This window comes from Anas platyrhynchos, chromosome Z (genome assembly GCF_047663525.1).
Source record: "Anas platyrhynchos isolate ZD024472 breed Pekin duck chromosome Z, IASCAAS_PekinDuck_T2T, whole genome shotgun sequence".
Lineage (NCBI taxonomy): Eukaryota > Metazoa > Chordata > Aves > Anseriformes > Anatidae > Anas > Anas platyrhynchos.
In genome coordinates, this window is record NC_092621.1 from 45,102,657 (window position 1) to 45,125,608 (window position 22,952).

At 35.4% G+C, this 22,952-nt stretch overlaps 1 protein-coding gene across 8 annotated transcripts in view; it reads right to left on the bottom strand.

Moving 5' to 3' along the window:
* Positions 1 to 22,952, bottom strand: part of FANCC (FA complementation group C) — an 81,236-nt gene that overhangs the window by 19,823 nt on the left and 38,461 nt on the right. For all 8 annotated transcript variants that reach the window (XM_038171191.2, XM_038171189.2, XM_038171187.2 and 5 more), the window contains 4 exons: positions 11,053 to 11,172; positions 10,215 to 10,279; positions 7,321 to 7,485; positions 3,758 to 3,914 (listed from right to left, as the gene is read on the bottom strand). In XM_038171191.2, the coding sequence (XP_038027119.1) occupies positions 3,758 to 3,914; positions 7,321 to 7,485; positions 10,215 to 10,279; positions 11,053 to 11,172 (507 nt within the window). The remainder of the gene's footprint in view (positions 1 to 3,757; positions 3,915 to 7,320; positions 7,486 to 10,214; positions 10,280 to 11,052; positions 11,173 to 22,952) is intronic.

Below are 22,952 nucleotides of genomic sequence, written 5' to 3' on the forward strand. Positions count from 1 at the left end.
ACAAACTGCCTAGAAAAGCTCTTAAAAGGACAGTTTTTGTTTTGTTTTGCTTTGTTTTGTTTTGTTTTCCCTCACAGTTGTCTTTGCATATTGGAAATACTAGGTAGAACCTTATTTTTGTGTTTTACCACACTTTGTCACATGGCTGTAGCTAGGTTTGTCCTATTGAACGTATGCCATCTAGCGTTCATGAGTATTTACAGTTGGTTGCTTTGATGTATGAAAAACAGCATTCAGCTTGTTGCAGGGCTGGTCTCCAAAATTCCACAGTTAGAGGGAGGAAAAAGAAAAAAGAAAAAAAAAAAAAACTGTCTGGATGTGACAAACAAGCAAACAAGACTTATTTTTTTCTTTTAAAGAAAACCTGGACTAGACAACCTCCAGACCTCCTTTCCAATCTCAGCCACTGTATGGAAACAGTGGAGAGTTAAAGCTATGTTTACCAGTCCTGTGGGTTAAATGGTTGAATTCAGCAATTTCTCTGATGCCTTCAGATACACTACCCACCTTTAACATACAAACCCCCTTTTGCCTAAGACATGTTGAGTACAAACTAGAAAGGGTCCACCAGTACGTTCCCCCACATATAAAGATAAAACCATGGCTCTTTTGCAAAAGACCAAAATAAATTTTCAATACTGAAAGTCTTTCCACCTCTTCCTCACCCACAGCACCAATCTACAATACCACCTATTCATTAAGGAAAAAAAAAAGAAAAAAAAAGAAAAAAAAAAAAGTTACCTAATTTCACAAGATTTTGATAATAGACTGTATCCAATTCATTTGAAAATACTCAAAATAAGAATAGTATCCATAGCACCAAAGTCTTCAAGGCTATCTGAAGATGGAAGATGTGCCTTTGGTGTAGCATGGCATACTAGAGCAATTCTGGAGCTTGGGAGAGATTCTCAAGTTTGGGAGGGTTTCTCACAGGGTTTCTGGGTTTTAACATTATTCTCTTTTTTTTCTTTTTTCTTCCCTCCCCCCCAAATGAGAGATTTTATATTTGAATAATCTTGTCTGCAATTACACGATATTTTTTAGAGAAAGCTCAGAAAAACTAACATCTTGTCTACTGGCAGATTGTTCAATCACTTTTCAAACAAGCACATTCCATATAGCACAACATGTGCTAAGCTGAAAAGATCCAAATGCAGGGAAATGTAATTGCATGTGTAATATCATGATTACATATTTTCAAGAGTGTGAGATGTGGAGCTTCAAAAAAAAGCAAAACAAAACAAAACAGAAATCAAACAAAAACAGAGCCATTTGCCATTTTTAAAAGGAGCAAAATAGGAAAAATACTTTTTTCCTTTTGCCATTCACCAGTGACTTTGCCTGACTGCCATGCCTTTTCAAATATGATGGAGAGTGGTTTGGCAAGCACATTAGAAGATGACAAATATTAAGCCTTCTCAACCTATTGCAATATAGTAGGGTTTTCTTATATCTTTGAATGAAATAAAACTTCTTTGGAAAGCTATCTAAGAACAGAATACAAATTATAATTGACATTGATTTGTTTGCATACTTCTTTACAAAAATGGGCTTAAAATTAGTGTATATATATGCATATATCTCTAGTAAAGTATAACATTCTGATGTGTTTTTACTTAAATTTTAGTTGTTTATTCACACACAAAATATTCAACATTACTTCAGCAAGGAAGACATCTATCCACCCACCAAATTCTGAAGAAGCCAAAAAACAATTTGTGATGGTCACTTCACTTGTTTTTGTTACTTTTCAATAACCATAGAATTTCCAATATTAATTCCAGTTTAGACCAAAAACCCACAAACCTAACAGCATACCACATAAGACTACAAGTTAGTGGACCATCACACTATAATTACACTTGGAATTCAAATATGAGTATTTCATATCAAGTTGCTATTACAATAGAAGTATAGTATTTTTTAACCACGGGGTACTGTAGGTCACTATGAGGTTTATGTATAGTTTGGTTGCTGTTTCAAAATATTTTGTTTAGATAAATGGCCTTGATAATGCAATTACAAAATAGCTTAACGATTTTTCTTTCTTATCATATACTATAATCAAAACACCAACATATACCTGCCTATTTGTACTCTGTAGGTCTTCTTTCAAATAGAAGAAATGTCTAAACCTATCAATTGGCGACTCACGTTTCCACTTTTTTATTACTATACCCATAAAGCAAAGAGGTCACATCCAATAAATGCCTTCATCCAACTGTCAAAACATGCATACCCATACTCCTAAATAAATATTCAAATGCCTTTCAGGCAGGCTGTTGGATTCAAGGTGCTGACTGATCTGACACCACACAACTATCCTTACAGTACCAGGTACAAGCCGTATATCGTTAGATATTGTAGACCACAGTTTCTAGATCCAATCTTTTCCCTCTATAATTCTGAAGATTGTAATCCCATTGTTTTTAATTCCTAAACCATCTCCCTTTTATACATCCTCTCTCTTCTGTCAACTCCTACCAATAAACTACATCCATCTTCCAAATGCTCTCATCTTTATGCCTGCCTTCATTCCACTCCTTGTCCACAGGATGTCCTCTCTAAACCAGCATTCAAAGCTGCTGCTCTGGTCCTTCCCCTTCGTGAATGTCTTTTTTTTAACATATCAAGTCTTTGGAGCTGAGACAAAGAAGAATAATTTAAGTGTGCTGGCACAGTAAGGTTCCGTTACTTTGAGGTATCAGGATGTGATAAAACAATGTAGGCATGAAAGTCATTAACAAACATCTATAAACCAATAATTAAAACAAACATTTTACTTCCTGCTACATCTTAACTTAGACTTTTCTTCTCAGCCATGTGTGCTACCATGTACTGCATTCAATGCATAGTGTATCTGATACATAAAACTATGTACAGGCCTTGTGTATAAGCTTTGCTTTCTGGGATACCTAGAATCCCAGATGATGCACAATATGCTGTTGATGCCAAGCATTTATGAGATTTGCAAGTACTATAAAGACCCCCTAAAATAGAAATTTGCAGATTCAATTAAAACAGAAGAATTTTTAAAACTTTAGACTTCCTATCTAAAATACTTAATCTTTCATAGGTGGAAAATAAGATGTGATGTACCATTTTTGAGTGCTATCTATCTTAAGAAATATGTAATTTAAGTGTGTAGTACATATGTTTTCTCACACTTTAAGTAACCAGTTTGCATATAGCATTGCTAACTAGCTCATTATTTTGTAAGAGGTACAGAGTCACTATGTTTTCTAACAGGAAAGATTTTTGGTGCATTTTAAAATAGATCATAATCACAGTTTAAGAAATGTTATGTATTAAGAATTTTATTCAAGTTTTCAAACAAAACCAAGTAACTAAGCAGTCCATAATAATAGTAAACTACGAGGCATTTCAACTTTAGCAGTCTAAACTGCTAAACTTCAATGGGCACAGAGACTGAGGTGAAAACAGATTCAAATCCTCCCTGGCAAAAGGGGATAATTTTTAAAGACAGAGGCAGGTATGCAGCACTCCTACCAACAGGAATCTCAATTTCTTCATCTGTTTTTCATCACAGGATGAAACTTCTTTTTTGCCTTCAGTCAATTAATTATAAAAAAATTAAAAAATTAGTGAAATTTATCACTCGAGATTTGCTTTCAGCAATGCCAAAGTTATTGCCACATGACAGCCCCGTTTCCCTCAAAGATGCTGACATATTTGAAAACCATCACTTCCTAAGCCTGAAAGAGCAGTATCAAATGTACTACAACATTGTACATACCAGAAATGAATCTTTTATGACAGAAGCCACTTCTTCCAGTGAATTCATCTGAATGGAAACCAGCTGGTCTAAAACATGTAATGTAGCATTTTCAAGGCTTGGTAAGTGACGAAGCCAGAGACTGAGGACAGCTGATTCTGACAGGGAGATTTTCTTCCTGGGTTAGAGGAAAAAAATAGTGTTTTTTCCTTGAAAAAATGGAAGACATGCAAAAATGTAACTTTTACTTTTTCTTTTTTGCTGCAGGTTGATCTCCTGCAGCAAAAGAGAAAATCTTGTTTGCAGTACTCTATTCAGTATAAAAAAAAAATAGTGGTAAAGAATAATAAGGAATCGTCATCACCTAAAAATGATACTTTCCTACACATCTTTAAAATCTAAAAACCTGGTTATATCAGACCCCAGCAAATGTAACTAGAGGGCTTGAGACTGGTATTTGCTTAGCCCCAGAGAAAGGTTAGACTCTATACCCACTCATTTTCATGCCCAGACAGTTTCCTGTAGATCTGTCTGCGCAGAGAGTATCAGCAGCTGGCAGGTAAGCACAAAGGTCCTGTACAATTTTACTACTGGCTGCGTCAAAGCATTACCTGTCTTCGCACAGTAATAAGGAAAAAATCAAAAAGAACTAGGCAGAGGCAGATAATTCTTGACCCTAACAACACTAACAGGAGCCAATGCTCCTGTCAGATAAATGCTTCAGAAGAGAAATCTCTCTTCACCTAAAGCTTTCAGCTATAGCTCAGCTGAAGTATAGCGTTATATCACTAGGAAACAGAAGGCATAGTTTATTTTGAGACAGCACCACAATGTGCTGGCACACATCAAAACCTTTTACAGTAACCACCCAAGAAGAACAGGTATTGCAGTACAAAACATCCTGGAACATTTTTGCAGCAATTATTATTATTTCAGATCAAAAACTTAAAAACAAAACAAAACCTAAATAACAAGAAATACATGTCTTGCAGTTAAGATTAAAAATAATTAGACAGAAGAATACACGCAGACTGAAGCTACTGATAAAAAAGAAAAGAATATTAGCAAGAAGATTTAACGCCATTTTAGGTTCTGATTTTTTAATGTTTTTTATCATGCCCTTGCTTAAGTATCAGCCTTTGAAATTTTTATTTCTATTGAAAAGCTGTTTTTTCATTCAAGTCCATTAAATAGCTTACTTTAAAATTGTACTTCTGTAGACAGGAAGAAATATAACCTTAGAATTTCAAATTTTTTAAGTACTGTCCAGTTTTGGGATGATATATAATTAATATAGTATCACTATTAAAGCACATATGCACATCAGAATAAATTATGAATGATGAGAGATATTTTTCCACAATCCTCTTATTTTCTTTATTTTTGCAGTAACACGGTAGGTATTGTAAACATTATGCCAAGAAAAGAAATCTAAGAAGGTGTTCTTAGATGTATTAGAGCTCCAAGAGTTAAAAACCATATAAGAAGCAAACTGTAGTCATTATCTTTCTGCGACTGAAATTTCAGTCTCAGTGGGACACCGCTAAGTTCTGGGAGCACCATGAGCCACAGTTTTCTTCCTAGCATTTACTGACCCTGTTTCTTGGAGCAGGCTTCACCCATGTTCAGAAAGAAAACTGTGTCCAGAATGCAATGACAGAGTTAGGGAACAGAATTAAATTATTAAAGTGGAAAAAAATACAAGTACATTCATCTTAAGATAACAAGATCTTCAGTAGCAAGCCAAGAGTGTACCATGCAAATGACTTGTGAGCCTACATCTTCTCTCAGTGAAACCAAATACTTTTGTCAAGGGGCCTGTATGAGTCACTTTGTCAAAAAGACACATGAACTGAATTATTTTTGCTCACTGTGATAAACAAGTAGCTCAAAGATTAAGCAATGTTTATTTTAATCAGAAGGACCTCTTACAACCATCTAAAGGATTCAGATTCACTTTATGAAGTGGCAAAAGCATGTCACGATCGACTGCCTATTGGCTCACTGTCATTAGTATAAATTATCCATGCTGAAACTGTGTACTTGCTCTGCATTACTGCTTGTAGACCACAGTCATTCTGAAGCCATGCAAAAAGGACGACTGAAAGGCAGCTCACCCTTCTTTGGGACTCATCTTTCACTACAGACTTTGCACCTTTCACTGCAGACCTTCACATTCCTTTTCCTCCTGTTTTCCTCGACTTTCAGGAGCATGTGCACAAACAAGTACCTGCGCTTTTTCTATGGATTACTGATTTTTGCTGGAATCCTCAGAGGAGCAATGATGTATATAATGCTAAAAAATCTCAGAAATAATGCTCTTGGGTAAGGGGAAGCAATTAAAACTTTGATTAAAAAAGAAGAGAAATGGATAATTGTAGTAAAGGATTCACAAAGGATCCTTTCTAGTATCAAAAAAAAAAAAATCTGTAATACATATTTGCAACTTGATTATGTTTTTTTGTTGTTGTTGTTTGTGTTTTACGTTTTTATTTGCCTTTTTATTTTTAAAGCTTTGATTTATATTTCTCTAGCATTAGGTGATCTTTTATTTGTCCCACACCAAGATCACCAAATCCTCTGAAAATAATGACAGTCCTAGAGTAAGTCAAGAGAAATGAGCAGTGCACAGATCTGATATTCTTGCAACTGCATCCTATGTTATCTCATAAATATGTTGTAACATCCTGCTACTTCAAGTCTGGCAGCTTCAGAAGGAGTTCAGAGAAAGTCATTTCACAGGCAATTCAAACACGAGATGCCAGAGACTCCTAAATCAAAGATAAGCTGTCATCTGTCAGGATTGGGTGGAATTTCCTAGCTGGCCAAAGGTGACTGAAATTGTCTGTTGACACAGGTACATAACAACTTTGTCACAAAACAAAATTAGGAACCATCTTTCTCAGTTACAACTTGAATAAATCAAACTCTTTTCTTCCCTGGCACAGCCAGTCTTGCTGATGTTCAGATTCTCTCAGCTGGCTTTCATCCATAGATTGATTTTATCAAAACAGTGGCTTTAGTGGCAGCAAAACAAGCAAAACTGTATTTCACAAATTGCTTCTATAAGCCTCATTAAAAATAATCTGCTGAAAATCAGCGGAACTGAAAATCTTGAGAATCATTTTCACAGAAAAAAAAAAAATAGATACAGAAATATGGAACCACTTAAACAAGAATTTATCTCATGCATTGAAAAGTAAAGATGGCTCTGAAAATGTCAAGTTATGCATGCTGATACACCTAGATGAAAAGTGGATAACATTTCTATTAAAAGCAATCATATCGTTCACCAGCTTCTTAAAATCCTAAAACTTTTACCTTTCATTTAGAGAAAAGGTGGGATAAAGTCATAGTATCTAAAGCTGTTATGCCACAAATTGTAAATCAGCACTAAAATTCTGCTTTGGCTGACAACCTGAGCTCTGCCATTCAAGTGCAAATAAAGTATCTTATTATAATACAGAAGATGTAGAGTGCATTCAGCATACAAATTTAAAGAAAAGACATTTAATTGAATTAATCTTTATCACAGAAAGCAGAAAGATCATATGGACCTTACTTTAAATCATACAGCTACTTACTTTAGAAAGGCATCATTCACAGCCCCCAAGAACTGTGAGCTCAGGATTTCTTTTGATGAGCCTCCATGGTAAAGAAGAAGAGTTTCCAGCAGTGGAGTTATATCAGGCAAAGTAATAAGAGGGAGACAGAAAAGGGACACAGCATTCACACGACTGGCTGGAACACTGAGGAAAAATAAATACAGAAAAGAAAAGTCAAAATTTAAATTTCTAAACCAACAAGGTAAGAAAAACGAAATTAATTCCAGAAGATTAAACACAAGAGATGAATACCTGACTGCAGAAAAAAAAATATATTTATTGGAATAACTGTTGACTTACCATTCCGCATTGCCTATTGCATATTGTCTGACAGAAGTGTGATATTTTAGTGCAGAAAGAATACCACATGAGGGATATCAACCCAATTCTGAAGTGCAGCTAGTTATGTTCACTCAGTAATTACTGCCTTCCTAGCAGGAAATACTTTGCCCTTCCCAGAAAACAGCAAAGGACAGGTAAAGAAGCCTACAGTTTCACAGCTCCCATGTACATTTGTTAGATTCTCACAAGAGACAACCTATCTGCTTTTAACACCTCCTGTTTCCTTGACCTCTCTCCTCTCAACAGAGAGAACTGCTATAAACCAAACACTACAAATCCTGCTGATTTCAAGCATTCGGGCAAAAACTGTTTGTCTTACACTTAAAGAAATATGTAATGAATTTCAATCTATGTACGAACCACTCACTTGACCTGCTTGCTAAAACTGCACTCTTAGAAATGACTAAAGATAGCGATTTAGCTTGCCACAAGACTAAGAATAAAAATGTCACATATAAACATATTTTGAAACATGGAAGCTGATCCCAAAATACGTTGCCTAAAAAAGGTCACTGGCATATGTTGTGACAAAATGCTATGATTTGTAGACACAGAACCATAATGATATCCACAGTGAGAGAAATAAAACATGACACCTTTTCAAAGACTCAGATTTCTGATTAAGTACCCAATCAAACATATATTTAAGGTTTTTCACTGAAATACTTTGAGATGCAGTTTTGCTATGAGAAGTGATTATGTAGGAATGGTAATTATTAGGCTAATATTTATTCTGCAGTAGTATTTTCCAGGCTACACATGCTAAGTTCGCAGGCCTTAGACTCTTTTTTTGAATCAGTTTCCTTTACAAAAAAAAAATCTAATTCCTCATCCAGGATTAGCAAATGTTAGCTGCTTACTTTACTGTTACTTTTAACTCTGGAAGAAAAACCCTGCAAAGGCATTTTTTTCTTCTTTTACATAATCTTTAAAATATGTTCTTGGAGAACACGGTGCAGTGCGTGCATTTCACTGTGTGCAATGAATTTCCACAGATATTGTCCACGTTGTTGTGAGCATCACTGAACACAGAAATGAAAATAATGTACACCTCCAACTGCAAGCCCTATCTGGGGAGTTGGAATTAGATGATCTTTAAGGTCCTTTCCAAGCCAAACCATTCTATGGTTCTATGATTTGTCTCTGTAAATTAAATAGACAGCCATATTGTCATTTCTATACTCCAAATCCACTTGAAGTTCAAACTTTTCCTTTTTTCCTGGTAGAAACTAGATATTCCTCTTCTCAACAGTCTCAATAGCTTTTCAGCTCAGTCTGCTTCACCCTATATTATAAAACGTATTTGTTTTCTACATTCAACAAAGCTTTGTGGTGCTCCTTACTAATCTGTCTACATGATCATTTATACTTTTTTACACATACATCTAGGTACAAGAGGGAAAGGAGAAAAACAGCCAAACTATGCAAGAGAAACAGAAGGCATCACAACGCTGTGAGGATCTTTCAATCAATCTCCTCTTCCCTGTGAATTTACTGGCTATGTGGCATTATATAGGTAATAAAAATCATTTCATCCGTGTCAGCAGCTTTGACTCTGAAGAACAGGATATGCACAGATCACACATTTTATGCAAAGATCACACATTTAAAGGAACAGACACATTCTAAGTATATAGGTTATATTTAGAATACCTATTCTTGTTTTTGCTTTTTTTTTTTCTAGCTGAAATACATTTAATTTGCATATAATCAAAAAGGTCTACCAAAACACTTTGAGAATAATAACTTTTAGAAAAGATCATGATTGATGTTTCAAGGCCAGTAGAAAGGCACAATCATTTTGAAAATAGTTATAACAGGCAAATGGGTTTTTTTGCCTTTTTTTTTTTTTTACGTAGTATGGATGAAGAAGGTGATTATTCACACTGACTACATCCAGACATGTACAAACACACTACACGACATTGCAAAATGAGTATTAGCATCTCCTGATAATCTAGATTGGAGATCTGCCTACAGCACATCACAATTTCCCACACACCCACTTTTCCAGACTTTCTTCCTTAGAAAATCAGGACATGGAAGCAGTTAAAGGGTGGAGATACTATGTGCTTGGGTACATTTAAGATATTTGTTTGTGAAACACACAGTATTGCCACAGCACTATTTGGTACCAGATCAAGGAACTATTATTAGAAGGAAAATGAGGGAGCTTATTTAAATGAGCATGGAAAATTTTCTCATTAATAGCAAGTGCATAGTAACACTTCTATATAAAACCACTACACAAGGAAAAAAAATACCTTGGAAAAAAAGTGTTGTTTTGTTTTGTTTTGTTTCAGTAACTGCCAGTTAAGTTTGGCTGTAAGAAGGTATACAGCAGTAAACACAGTGATTATCAGGTAACATGAAGCACAGCTTAGCAAGCTTGTCCACACATGAAACATGCATAACCAAAACTTATCAACTGAAGCCTAAGTACTTGCATTTCCAAGACTGCAAAAAGGTCCTCACTGCACTGTACTGATCAATACTAAAACATATCAAAATAATATCTAGGTAACACCTACCTCCCTTGAACAGTAAGTCCATTAAATTGATTTCCTCTGAGTTCTGTTACTAATGAGGAGACAATCTGTAAAATAAAATAAAATAAAATAAAGTAAAGTAACGTAAAGTAAAAGTAAAGTAAAATAAAATAAAATACATATACTGCAAAGAAACAGTCACATGGTTCTCTGTATGGCTGATGTTCTATGAAATTAGTAACTTCCCCTATTAACTCAGTTCTATTTTTTAACTCATTCGGGCCAAATTAAAGTTGTCCAGATCACTGAGTAAACTGTTCAAAATGTTTTTGATCATGTTATTTACCTTCTACATTTGAAAACTAACAAGCTATTTTAGCTCTGCCAAGAATCGAGGTAAAACTTTCAGAAAAGCAATCATTCTAGATGTTTTGTCTGATTTAAGTCAATGTATTATGAAATATTACTCCTATTTTTTAATATATTGAACACAAATACACTTTCCTTAGGATTCAAGGCATATCTACCATTTTAAATGAAGTCAAAGAAACACTTAAAAAGTCATGTTCTTGCACACAAAATAATATATATAACTTAATCTTCACAGGGAAAACTGAATGATAGGACAGGCATTTTTGTTACAAAGACACACAAAAAATTGTCAACCTCTATTACAACTTCTATGTTTTAATCAAAATATTCTCTTCTGTCCAAAGATCTCCCACCTCATTTTCACCCTTAAAAGGCTGTAAAAGTAACGGAGGTAAGAAAAGATAAACAAAGTTCAGTTCATGTTCCTTATAACAATGACAACTCCATGTATGTGCTTATAAACTGGTGATTTATTATAAACAAAATCTCAATTGCACAAAACACTTACATTTTCAACTAAGTGACAGTAATAATCTGCTGATGTGTAGCCAAGAGCCGATATGAATGTACTGGTTTCGGCTTCATTACTTTCCCACTTAGAAGAAGAAAGGAGATGGCACAGCAAACTCTGCAGGGAATTAACAGAAGGAAAAGAAAAAGAAAACATGACTTGTTAGTCTACAACATGACTTGTGAAAAGAACTGACTGCTATTGACCTGTATCTGGGGAAGATCTCTTGACAGGTTGTGGTCATTTTATGCCGTATGATCAAGACAGAGGAGCACGCAGCTCCTACAAACCATTAGGAAAATGCCTCAGCTACACCACAGTCAAACACGGGTCCATACACCACACGATTTCTGCAATTCTAGAATGGCAAAAGAGGCCATGTCAAAGCAGTCTGAGCTTAGGTAGCTTTCAGTTCTCTAGGAGACATTTCAGTCATTTCAGTGAGATATGGCCCAGACAGCAGTATTCATGTTGTCATACAGGAAAAACAAACAAACAAACAAAAAACTATGCATATAGCAGTACCATGATCAAGAAGAAAAAGCGTGAAGTTAAGGTTTACTTTTCCATATCACTCCTACAAGAGGCCCCAGTATGTTTGTGCAGTCATACCTAACACCTTGTGACATAGGGCTAGGATTAGCAAATACAGCAAAAGACCTACATTTAAAAAATATGTTACCAGAAGAGAAGTTCAGATGAAAGCTCTGTGACTCCTATGGCCTTGGGGGCATTACTCTATGTGTACTTTTTAGAAGAGTGATCTGATTAAAGACTCTGGAATAAAAAAATAAAACCCACTTAGCTAATTTTCTGCTTTCAGAAACCCAAAAATATTTCTACATGTTTTTTTTGAATATTCCTAGACAATTGCTTCAGAAGCCCTGGAATTAGGTATATGCCTTTTTTGATATATTAATGTAGAAAAGAAGATTAAAAAGGAGAAGCACACCAGAAATCTAAGAAAATTACTACTACAAGGTAAACAACAAGAATTTGGGGCACATTATTTATAGTACTTTTGTTTAGGGTTACTTTGTTGCAGACTGAAATGCCTAAATACCATTTTCTTTCATTGTAAACTTTTTTCCTGAATAGCCGTCACCAGTAGAAATTGCTGCTCTCCCGCCATCTAGTGGCGTTTCTGAGACCAAAGAAGGAAAATGCTAAGGCAACACAGCTTCAAAAGAAATAACTTTAAAGCGGTTTCTGCATTCCTAAGGCGGGAGAGGAGGTGATTTTCAAAATTTATAAGTGATTAAAAAGACTAAAATCTGTTAAACTATACAATCTCATAACATGCTTTGAATAATTTATTAATATGGAACCATTAATTATATTTTTTTCCATTTCAACTATTACTCGTTAGCCTTTTTTTTCAGAACACTATCAAGGGTTCACACAAGTAGTTTCTACATAGCAGGAGGGTATGGTAAGTAGGATCAGGTCTCCAGCTGAAAACAAAATAAAGCAGGAGGTAGATGAGATGCTGAGATGACATTTTGCTAGAGGTAAGGTGGAGCTTAAAACACGCAAAGTCAGTTGGATTGCTCAGTGAAAGACTTCAGTAATGGGAAGAACAAACTATTTTTACTAAGGATGAAACAAATCAAATGCTCTTTACGTGAAGAGTAATGCCCTTGTGTAACAGTCACTGTTAACCTTTTAATGAAGGAAAATACAAGACAAAATTACTAAACATCACCAATCTGCTTATGGCCTCCAACACTTACCCAAGGATCTTTTGCTTGTTTGTTTTGAAGGGCTTTGGTTTGTTCCCCCACCCCTCTTCCATACATTTTACTACAACCCTGCTGGGATTTTGCAAATCACTTCAGCTATTTTTATGGAATACACAAAATCTCTGAACAGCCAGAAGGGGGCAAGGGAAACGGCCAAGGAAATGCTGTAGTCAATATGAACAACGTATTAGGTATGTATAAGGAAAGGTAGGTACTAAAAAGTGAAAAACATTAAGAATTCAGCTCCATGTCTTATGTACTTCATTTTGCAGACCCTACTGCCATTGCAAAGCGTGAGACATACTTACATTCAACATAGATAAGAAATTTGGTAACAATAATACAAAGCATTTATTTTTCTTTAAATATGTTTAAATGCTTTCTTTGGTGAAAAAGATGCCCAGAAAGTTCTCATCCTCTCTAGAAAATTTAGCTTATTTAGTGTACTTAACTCTGGTTGCAAGTAATGATTCTATACTACTATACGTTGCATTAGGAGATAGATGTCTGAAAAAAAAAAACCATATAATCCACTTCTATTTTTGTATATGACACATTGTTTCTTAAAAACAAGATGCTTTAAGTTATTCTATCACATCCTCTTATAACAGCATACTTTGTTTAAGTACATAAATGGACTGGAAGGGGTAGATAATGGCCGGAAATAAAGCAATAAAGCTTATAGCTAATAACCTTCAAATACTTTTTTTTTTTTTTTTTAATGTGAGTTTTCCAGCCACTTAGCAGACAATCTCCACAAGGCAAACTCAGTAGTTGACGGAGACCAAGTTATCTAGGTAGAACATGGTAAGAGAAACTGAGCAAACTATTCCAAGGAGCTACCAAGTCAGGTAAAGCCAGAGCACTACCACCCATTCCTACTCTTTTGAGTGTGGTTGAGTGCAGCTGCAACAAGGAGACACAAAAACATCATAAGGGATTTATATCCCTTAGAAAGATGTTGCAGGGATCAGGAGCACATACATGTAAATCTCTAACCTGCCAGATGGAGAACAGAACCCAAGAAGAAGACAAACAGACTGGGTGAACGGTGGGGTGTATGGCTGGTGCCACACTCAGGTTTGGGCTTCTACAGTCTCAGATGCACTTTTGAGACACCAGATGGGATGCACCTGACAGGGGGTAAAAGTGTTCTGGGCAGCAAGCTCTTATTATAGCAAGACTTAAAAATAGATTCAGAAGGGGAAGAGGATGTGCCTTGAACTGACAGAAAAGAACCAGGGAACACTGACATGTTAGGAAGCAACAGGTAAATATACCTGTGAGTTGTCCCAAAGCAATTATGAAGGGCTTCTCTAAACAGGTGATGCAGCTGAAAGCCCAGCTGAAGCGCCTCCACACCAACGCACGCAGCATGGGAAGTGAGAAGGAGTTTGAAGCTACTGCGTGATTAGAAAACTATTACCATATTTAGAAAATTATAACTGCTATCATGGAAATGTGGAAGGATGCATCACACAATTGGAACACTGGAATAGAGGGCTACAAGGTTTTCACAAGAGATGGTCATGAAAGGAGGGGCAGGGGTGCTTTCCTCTATGTTAAGAAATCGATAGATTGCGTAGAGCTGCCTCTAAGAAACAGCCATGGACAGGTTGAGAGCTTGTGGGTAGAAGTTAAGGACTGGACCCATAAAGTACACTTAAGTTTATGGCAGAAATAATGCATTCAGAAAGGAAAATAACAACGTGCCATGGTTCTGGAAAACGACCAGCAGCAAGGCACACTGCAATATTAGGAAGTATTTCTCTCTGTTCTAGTTTGATTTTCCTCACCATTGATTCAGCAGGAGGCAGAAAGAAAACCATCTTAATTATGGCTTGCAAGAGAACACATCCATCCCCACAGCCTTGGATTAAAGTTCTGTGACAGAATCCCTTTCAGCTTGAAATTGAATTAATCAATTTTCATAAAGCTTTCATAGTGAACAACTTCCTTAAACTACTTTGCCCATGTCTTTATTTTACTGACGCATTACATGTATACTGAGCAATACTCAGGTAAAACCCAGCCAGCATACACAACTCCACACAGGAGGAGAAGGTGTTTTGGTCTTTTGATAGTGTTATTACTAAGCAGGGATTCAAACAGGTCTAAAGGCTTTCCCCCCTTCCTTCTGTAATAGCAAATATCCCCTCATGCACTGGGGGGGAAGCCGGATTTAAAGGCATGATTACTTTTGAAATTAAGCATCAACACAGAAATAGTGGGGGCTTTGTTTTCTATTTTTCAAAATTACAGGACTGTGCGACAAGTTTCATTCTGGAATCTGCATTTGTGTAGCAACTGTGCTGGAACTGCTGACACCAAGGCCTTCCAGAGAACCAAATAAACCAATTTGTTTCTGGAAACTTCTCAACGCAGTCCCTCTAATGTATTAACGATTCTGAACGTCCTTGAAAGCAGATGTTAAAATCAACAGCGGCAATGTGTTTTGGAGAGAAAAGATGGATGGTTTCACTGGGATGAGCCTACTGAATCTGATACTAATTAGGACTTTCCAGTGACACAGTTGTGCTTTTTTGCCAACTTGGATGAGTCAGTCACAGTGACAGGTAAAGCAGGAGGGAACAGAAGGAGCTATCATTTATCCTAAAGGATATTTCTTGTATATTATCTTTCTAAGTAAAGTGCCATTATTTTTGAGAAAAGATTATTAATGACATCTTACTGAAAATTACAATATATGTGAATTTGTTGGAATTCATACAACATGGATACCCAAGGGTAAATTTCTTAAATCTGATCACATAACTGGTTTATTTCTGACCTTTCCATCTGCTTAGACATGAACCAGATTTTCTCTGCTGTGCAAAGGAAAAGCAGGTATCATGCAAAAAGCTAAGTCTTATTCAGAGGAAACATTAGAAGTAAATGCTATTTCCTCTTTACATTTTATCAGGTTTGGGAATGAATATTTCTAGTATGGCAACGACTTCAAAAGTCTGCAGATTAGTTTTGCTCTGAAGTGCTCCCTGTACTGTCAGATGGGTCCATTGCTTTCAACACAGGTCTAGAAGAGAAGAGATCTCACTCTATTTCCAACCCGGCCTTAAAAATGCTTCATGACTATGTAATAAGTTGCAACATTAGTGATGATTTTGATTCAACATCATTTCCAATCTTTCATTCAAAATTTATTTCTTTAAAGAGGCAGTGTTCCATCTTTTCAAATTAAATCTTAAACCATTTGACCAGAGTCCTCAGGAAGCAAGGTAAACACATTGCTCTGATGTGCTTAAATTATTCCCTGGTTGCTTTTTGCTTGTTTGTTTGTTTATTAGCTTTCAGCATCTCAGTCCAACTCAAATGTCTGCAGACAATTTTTAGTCAGTTTTCTTTAAAATCCTGCCTGAAGGCTTAAGAGTTTTAATGTAGATGGTATGGGACACGATAAATGATTGTCAATAAAACACAAGCTGGTCTGGTGTTTTTAGAACCGTTTTACTATGAAATAAACAGACAGTTATAGAGAATCATAGCAGCTAAGTCTGTAAATGTCAAGGAAGCCTGCTCATTCAGAGACCAACCATTTACAAAAGCAATTCTGTCAGCAGGATGCTAACATATCACAATTTGTATTATTTCCAAACACTTATCCAATCATAACAAAGTCTGTGACTTTTAATTTTGCTTACAGGACCTCTTGCTCACTTGCTCCTTAGTTCCAGGAAAAGACAGAAAATTAGTTTTCCACAAACCAAAACCAACAAGAAAATAAGGTAGTACAACATCATACATATTTAAACATAATGTAGCTTTTAGAGCACTAGTTTACTCTAAACAAAATTGTTTTCTAAACTTTTTATACAAATCTTAGCATTTAAGCTAGGGGGAATTACATGGCATATATTGTTAACAACTTAATTATTACCAAAATGTAAGAGTGTATTTTACAGTCTAGTAAAATAAATAAATAAATAAATAAATCTTTAACTATTTACTTATCAATGATAACCTAATGAAAATCTCAAATTTCTGCCTTAAAATTCAAACATTTTTAAAACATACTTCAAATACACAAGTTACTATACGACATACACTAAACACAGTAAATGCTATACACACATATTTAAATGATTAGCTAGTCAACACAACCTCCCACTTTACCCAATTGAGTCTATTCCAGTAACCACTCAACTGCTTTGCACAAACAAATCACTTAAGTTTCAACATAACTTTAAGCTTAAAATATTCCTCAGTAACTTACTGGATCATGGCCAAAGTGCCTAAGTATAGGGTGGGGAGGGGTTTCTTCCTACATTTCTTTCTGACATTTACTGTCAGGAAGTTTTTTTGTTTCAGCCCAGTTTATGGATACACATTCTTTACATTTATGGGATGGTTTTCATCAGCTAAATTTCCATACCAGCACATTAAATAAAATTGTTGGCCACAAGTACATGGTTAGTATTTATTGGAGCTTCTCATTTTTCTTCTTATTCACTTGGAATGACAATCCAAAATCTGCCCACATCTAAATCTCCATTGATAACCATGAAAGACTAGCCAATAGTAAACAAATTACTGTGCTAAACTCTCCTAACAGATACAAGGGCCTTGGCATTCGAGAATCTGATCAAGTTAAAGAAAATCTATAGACAAATGACTATACTGAGTTAATATTACTTCAGAGTATAAAAAATAATAATAATAATCCAGAAACAATATTATTCTTTCACCAAATTGATGTTGCCAGATGTGCAGAATTCATTGATTTTCACATATTACTGGGCAGGAAAGCATAGATGCTATCAAGTTCTCCACGCTTCACCTGATACAAGAGAGCCCTTCATCCCATTTTGCCTTCCAAGCAGGCTTCCCATTAGTCTGTGTTTGCAGCAGAACTGCTCAGATGTTCTTACATTAGGCCAATTTCCTTAATTTTGCATCAACAATTGTAATTGCATTTGTTTTTTATTTTTTTTAATAAAATAATAATTGCTAATATACACAAACGGACTATGAAGGACTAGAAAAGCTTAATGGCAAAAAAATATATATCAAAAAATCATTCAAACTGATTTCGTTTTTTGTTAGAAACTGATACATGCTATTAATTGCATTCATCTTGCTAATACATCTAAATTCAGTAAAAGAGTAGGCTTACGTTTTTCTCCTTCTTAAAATGGAAGAAAAGTGTTACATTCTTCCATACAATTCAAAATTAACCTGATCCTGATTTCCAAGTGGTATGCAGCAAAGAAAACTATGGGAAAGGGGGAGGGAAGCTGCATTGTTGTTCTCTCAGCAATTTAAGCTCTGTTAACTTCTGTGAGACTAGGATAGGAAAAACATGTTGCACTACTACTGTGGCTAAGACCACACAATTTTGTAATGGATGAGTTCCAAAACCTAAGTTCCATCTGCAAATCACTAACAAAACCCTTGGAAATCATAAGAAAAAGCTTTGGAATTGTGGGGCTGGCAAGCTTTGAGGCTACGCTCGGCCTCAAACAGGAAAAGCAGTTTCAAATCTCCTCTTTTCTTTCTCCTCTCTCTTTTAAAAACACCCACCTAGAAAGCACTATTACTCTTTGTATTAAAAAGGAGAGACTTTTGCTGCTGAAATAAAACACACATTTACACTAACTTACAAAAGGAAATTCAATAGCTTTACCAGAGTCAACCGTAAATCTCTTTTTTTTTGGTCCTCTGTTTTAAGTAGCCAGAAATTTAGAATTAATTTCCCTCTTCCTTCCACAATTTTCAAAAGCCAAAACACAAGCCTTCCACAGAAGAACTCTTTAAATAAAAGGCAAAACAAAACAAACAAAAAGCATCACAAGATGAAGACATTTAAGTTTATGAAGACTGAGTGCATCATAAAATTATTTTACTTTTCAGTTTAAATCTTTAAGTCTAATACTTTCTAGAGAAGATAATTTATCAATAAATGTATGTCCTCCATATCATTTTTTTTATGTTTCCACTAGGTATGTGTTGCAAATACCCAAAGGTCATCCAACCTAGGATGATGTTCAGGGGAAATTATTTTTAGTCTGTTGTTTTTGGACTTCATAAATATCAGGTTGTTAAAAGTTTAAAGGGATAAAAATGTTCTTAAGCTTTTTAGTTTTTTAAAAAATACACCTATAATGGTGATGCAATAACTGCTAGTCACTAATTATAGTAGGCTGAGCAAAAACAGCTAATGCCAGCAGAATTTCTTCAAATAGAGACCACTTTCTTGTTTGTCAGTAACAAATCATTATTCTTTACTAGAGCCACCTGGCACTACTAAAGTGCTTTGAGAAATGTCAGCTGGCTAGCAAATAGTGACACTTGCTGTTAAACCTCAAGCAGCCTTGCAGGAAAGCAGAATCCTTGTTTTCCCATTTTGTTCTTTGAGATACTTAGCTTTTGTTTATTGTGATCCAGAAGCCAAGAAATTATTTATATTCATGTTAGCTTGGCATTGTTAAAGAACTGTCTATTTGAAAAAAGAAGAACTGAGATCTGCTTTTCCACAGCCTTTTGTTATTATCACAGTATTCTTAACCAGAAGAATTTGGTAAGAAAGCCAAATACATTCACATCCTACCAAGCAATTATCTATAGGTAGATAGAGAAAGTCCAAATCAATTTGTAAAGTTGATTCACAAAAGGGTTAGTGAGAAGGCTAACGATGTAAATGCATAATCTTCAATAGTTTAGAAATGACTAAGAACTCCTTCAGGTCGACTTCCAAAAACTGAAAGAACAACATCAAAAAAAAGCTGTCAGTGAACTAAGTTAAAATTTGGGACAATAATAATCAAAAATTGATTATGCACTGTGTGTAAAAATCTGTCTCCATTCCTAAATGTTCTCTCTATATTAAAATGAGCCAGCCCCAATTTCTTCTTGTATGAATCTCTCTTAACACCCTTAATCACTCTTTGATCCTTTATTAACAACACTGATTTATTACATAATCGATTAGGATTCTTGAATATATACTATCACTGTATTACCTGTTTACTAAGCTTTTATTCACAGGTCAATTGTCTAGACTGACACACTCTAAACAATCCTAAGAATCTAGATTTTTAGCCTACTAGAGGCAGAATTGTGTATTAGCAAGTAGAAGAGGCAGATATGTCAAATCTTAAGCGAGTATTATTAACTAATTCTAAACAAAACGTAGTTTTTAGAATACTCGAATACTTTTTTACTACAGAAACATTTTAAATTCTGAGCAAAAAGTATGGATGCACAGACTGTACAAAAAGAAAAATGCATGACAAGGGGAAAATTAAACTGCAGCCAGAAAAGCCCTTATATTATATGTCTACCACAACCAAGTAATACCAGACATTTAAAGTCATTTTTATTAGCATATGCTTGCACCAATCAAATATAGGGAGAATAATCTATGGTCTTCCTTTATTTCATGAGCATTACATTTCTCTAAAAGAAAAATAAGAAAGTAATAAAGAAGAAAGTTTCATTTGCCCAGACCAGGCACAGAACGGATCACACTGCTAGCCTGACTTTACCCAGCTGTTTAATGACAAATATATGCATTGTCAGAACATGTTACAGAAATTGCCAACATGTTACAAAAGCCATCAAAGAGCTTATCGTAAATAACAACTTGAATTTACTAATAACTTGCAACTAAAACATGATTTAGCAATCCATGAAAAGTAAAAACAATTTATGTTTCACTGATCCTAGACCAAATGAGAACCTCCTCCTGGTGTTCCTGAGAGAAGCGGATCTCACTAAGTGTGTACCCACTGTAATCACACACGCTTAAACAGCTGGTGCAGCTGAACAAACAAACACATTAAACACCGGTTCCAAAATTACCCCGTCTCTGGCCCACGTATTTTGTGTATGCACGTGACATATACACCAGGGGACAGGAACAAAGAGGGCCAGCAGCTTGGAAGAGCCTGTTATCCTTTCCAAGTTGATAAACGGGACACAAACAAATTGCAGAAATGAGTAAGAAAAGTGCCTTTATTGCTCATTACTCCCTTGGGGCATGCTGCAACACAAGCAGACTTGGTTTTCAAGCTGAGGTTTAACCAGCAACTTTAAAGCTCCCATATCGCATTAGGAATTCATTAAGTCTTAGGACTATAATCAATAATGTCAGATCTTAAAAGAGCACATATATCTCATTTAACAGTCATTTGCTTTCTGTTTTGATTCAAAAGAAAGCTAACTTTCAACTGTGAGTTATCCAGTGAAAGAGTTAAGACATTCTTTCAAGCTCATTTACATACTTGAGTTCTTTCCACATATGCTTCAATACCATGTAAAAACTCATCTGTCAAAACCTATCTTTTCATGCCTGTACTCTTCTATAATAGAATTACAGTATTTGTCCTCAACTGCAACTGATTTACATACTCCAAAAAGGCCTATAAATACTGTGTAAGTATTTGCATGACACTCACCTTAGCCATTTAAATCTATTTCATGAAATTCAAGACTCCAGGTCAGTATATGTCAAACACTAAGGGGGTGAAATCAGTTTCCAAAGCAGTAAATGGGCTGCCAGGTGCAAAAAAAAAAAAAAAAAAAAAAAAAAAAAGTTCCTGGTCATTTTGTTTGGAGGAGAAGTACTGTGCTAAGGGCTAAACTAACAGTAAAACCTTTTAGGGAAACAGTAAAACAACACTGAGCATCAAAGAACAACAAATAGGGAGAGGGAAAGCAAGAAAGATAAAAGATTTTTAAAAAAGGATTAAACATTATGCAGCATTTAACATAAGTGCAGAGCTTACTTCTTATTGTCAAAAAACAACAAAACATGCAGTTTTTAAAGTAACATGTATTTTTAAGAAAAAAAAACTTTCTGGAGAATTTATACATATATTATATTATATTATATACTATTAACTTCAAACAGAATTGATTTGGTAGGAAGCATAACCTGTGTGGTTACAGCTGACAGAAGCAAACAGACCAAAGGAAGGGCCAAAGAGAAGCTATACTTTCTCAAAATTAAAAGACCCTGAAAGTCTGTGGAATGCTGTTTACTTCAGTTCTGTTTTACAACCACTGTTGCACGGAGAATGGATTGACTGAAATGTCTGTAGACTGTGACCACCCACACTATGGGAAGCACTATGATTAAAGAGAGTTCTACGTTCTAGTATCTGCCAGCAAAGTCTGCTCCATGCTGTAATTATTATACTTGCAGTCTTCTTATAATCTATTGCATGTGTTGCGGCAAGTCCCCCTACATTGTCCAACAAGAAAACCATTGAACACGAATAGCAAGTTATTTTTAATGTGCACAAATGGCTTGAAAACTGGATACTTTAAATACTTGTGTTTTAAGTTTATGAAAACATTTTGCCTTACAGTATAGCCAGTGCCATAGCGAAAGCAGATCTACGACCAAAACTTTAACTTTCTTATCAGAAGATATACTGACACATCATCCTTTCACCCTACATTTTACAATAAGCTAAGTTGTAACTTTACATCTTTAAAGCACAAAAACTATGTGACTTGTGGACAAGACATATACCTAGAGAGTGCTGAAGTATTACAATTCCATCTGCTACTTCTTTAAGTGATTACACACACTGAACATTTCCGAAGATCCTAAGACTTAAATGCATTACAACTTCTCCCTCTCCCTTTCAGAATGCTCATTGTAACAACTACTTAAGGGAAAAGAAGAAGAAAAAAAAAAAAAAAGCCTAAAACATCAAAATAAGCTGCAGTTCTCTTAGAAAATTTTATTTCAAATTTTGATTTCTGCTTTAAGTAGTACAGAAATTTGAATATTTTATTCAGTTCATTCTCCTGATATTGTATGGTGCTCTATCACACAAAACTAGGCAGTATGATGCTGTTGCCGGAAACACAACACATAGATGTTTCTGCATTCTTCCCTACCAAATTTATGAGGCAGCCTGTACCGTTTCCACAATTTTGCCTGGAGTTGGCTGCACAGATGCTCTGGTGAAAAGCATGGATTGTCTACTGACTATAAATATGAAGTGTTACACTGAACAGCGTGCCACTGCCGAGCAATGAAGGGAAGAAGGACGTACCAGAAGCAAGGCTGAACAAAAAAATTCAATGACTGGTTAAAAGCCCATTCGTCTCCACCCACTCTAGACCACTTCCTGTGGAAATGTCTTCAGACTCTCTTTGATACAAGCCTTTGATTACAGGCAA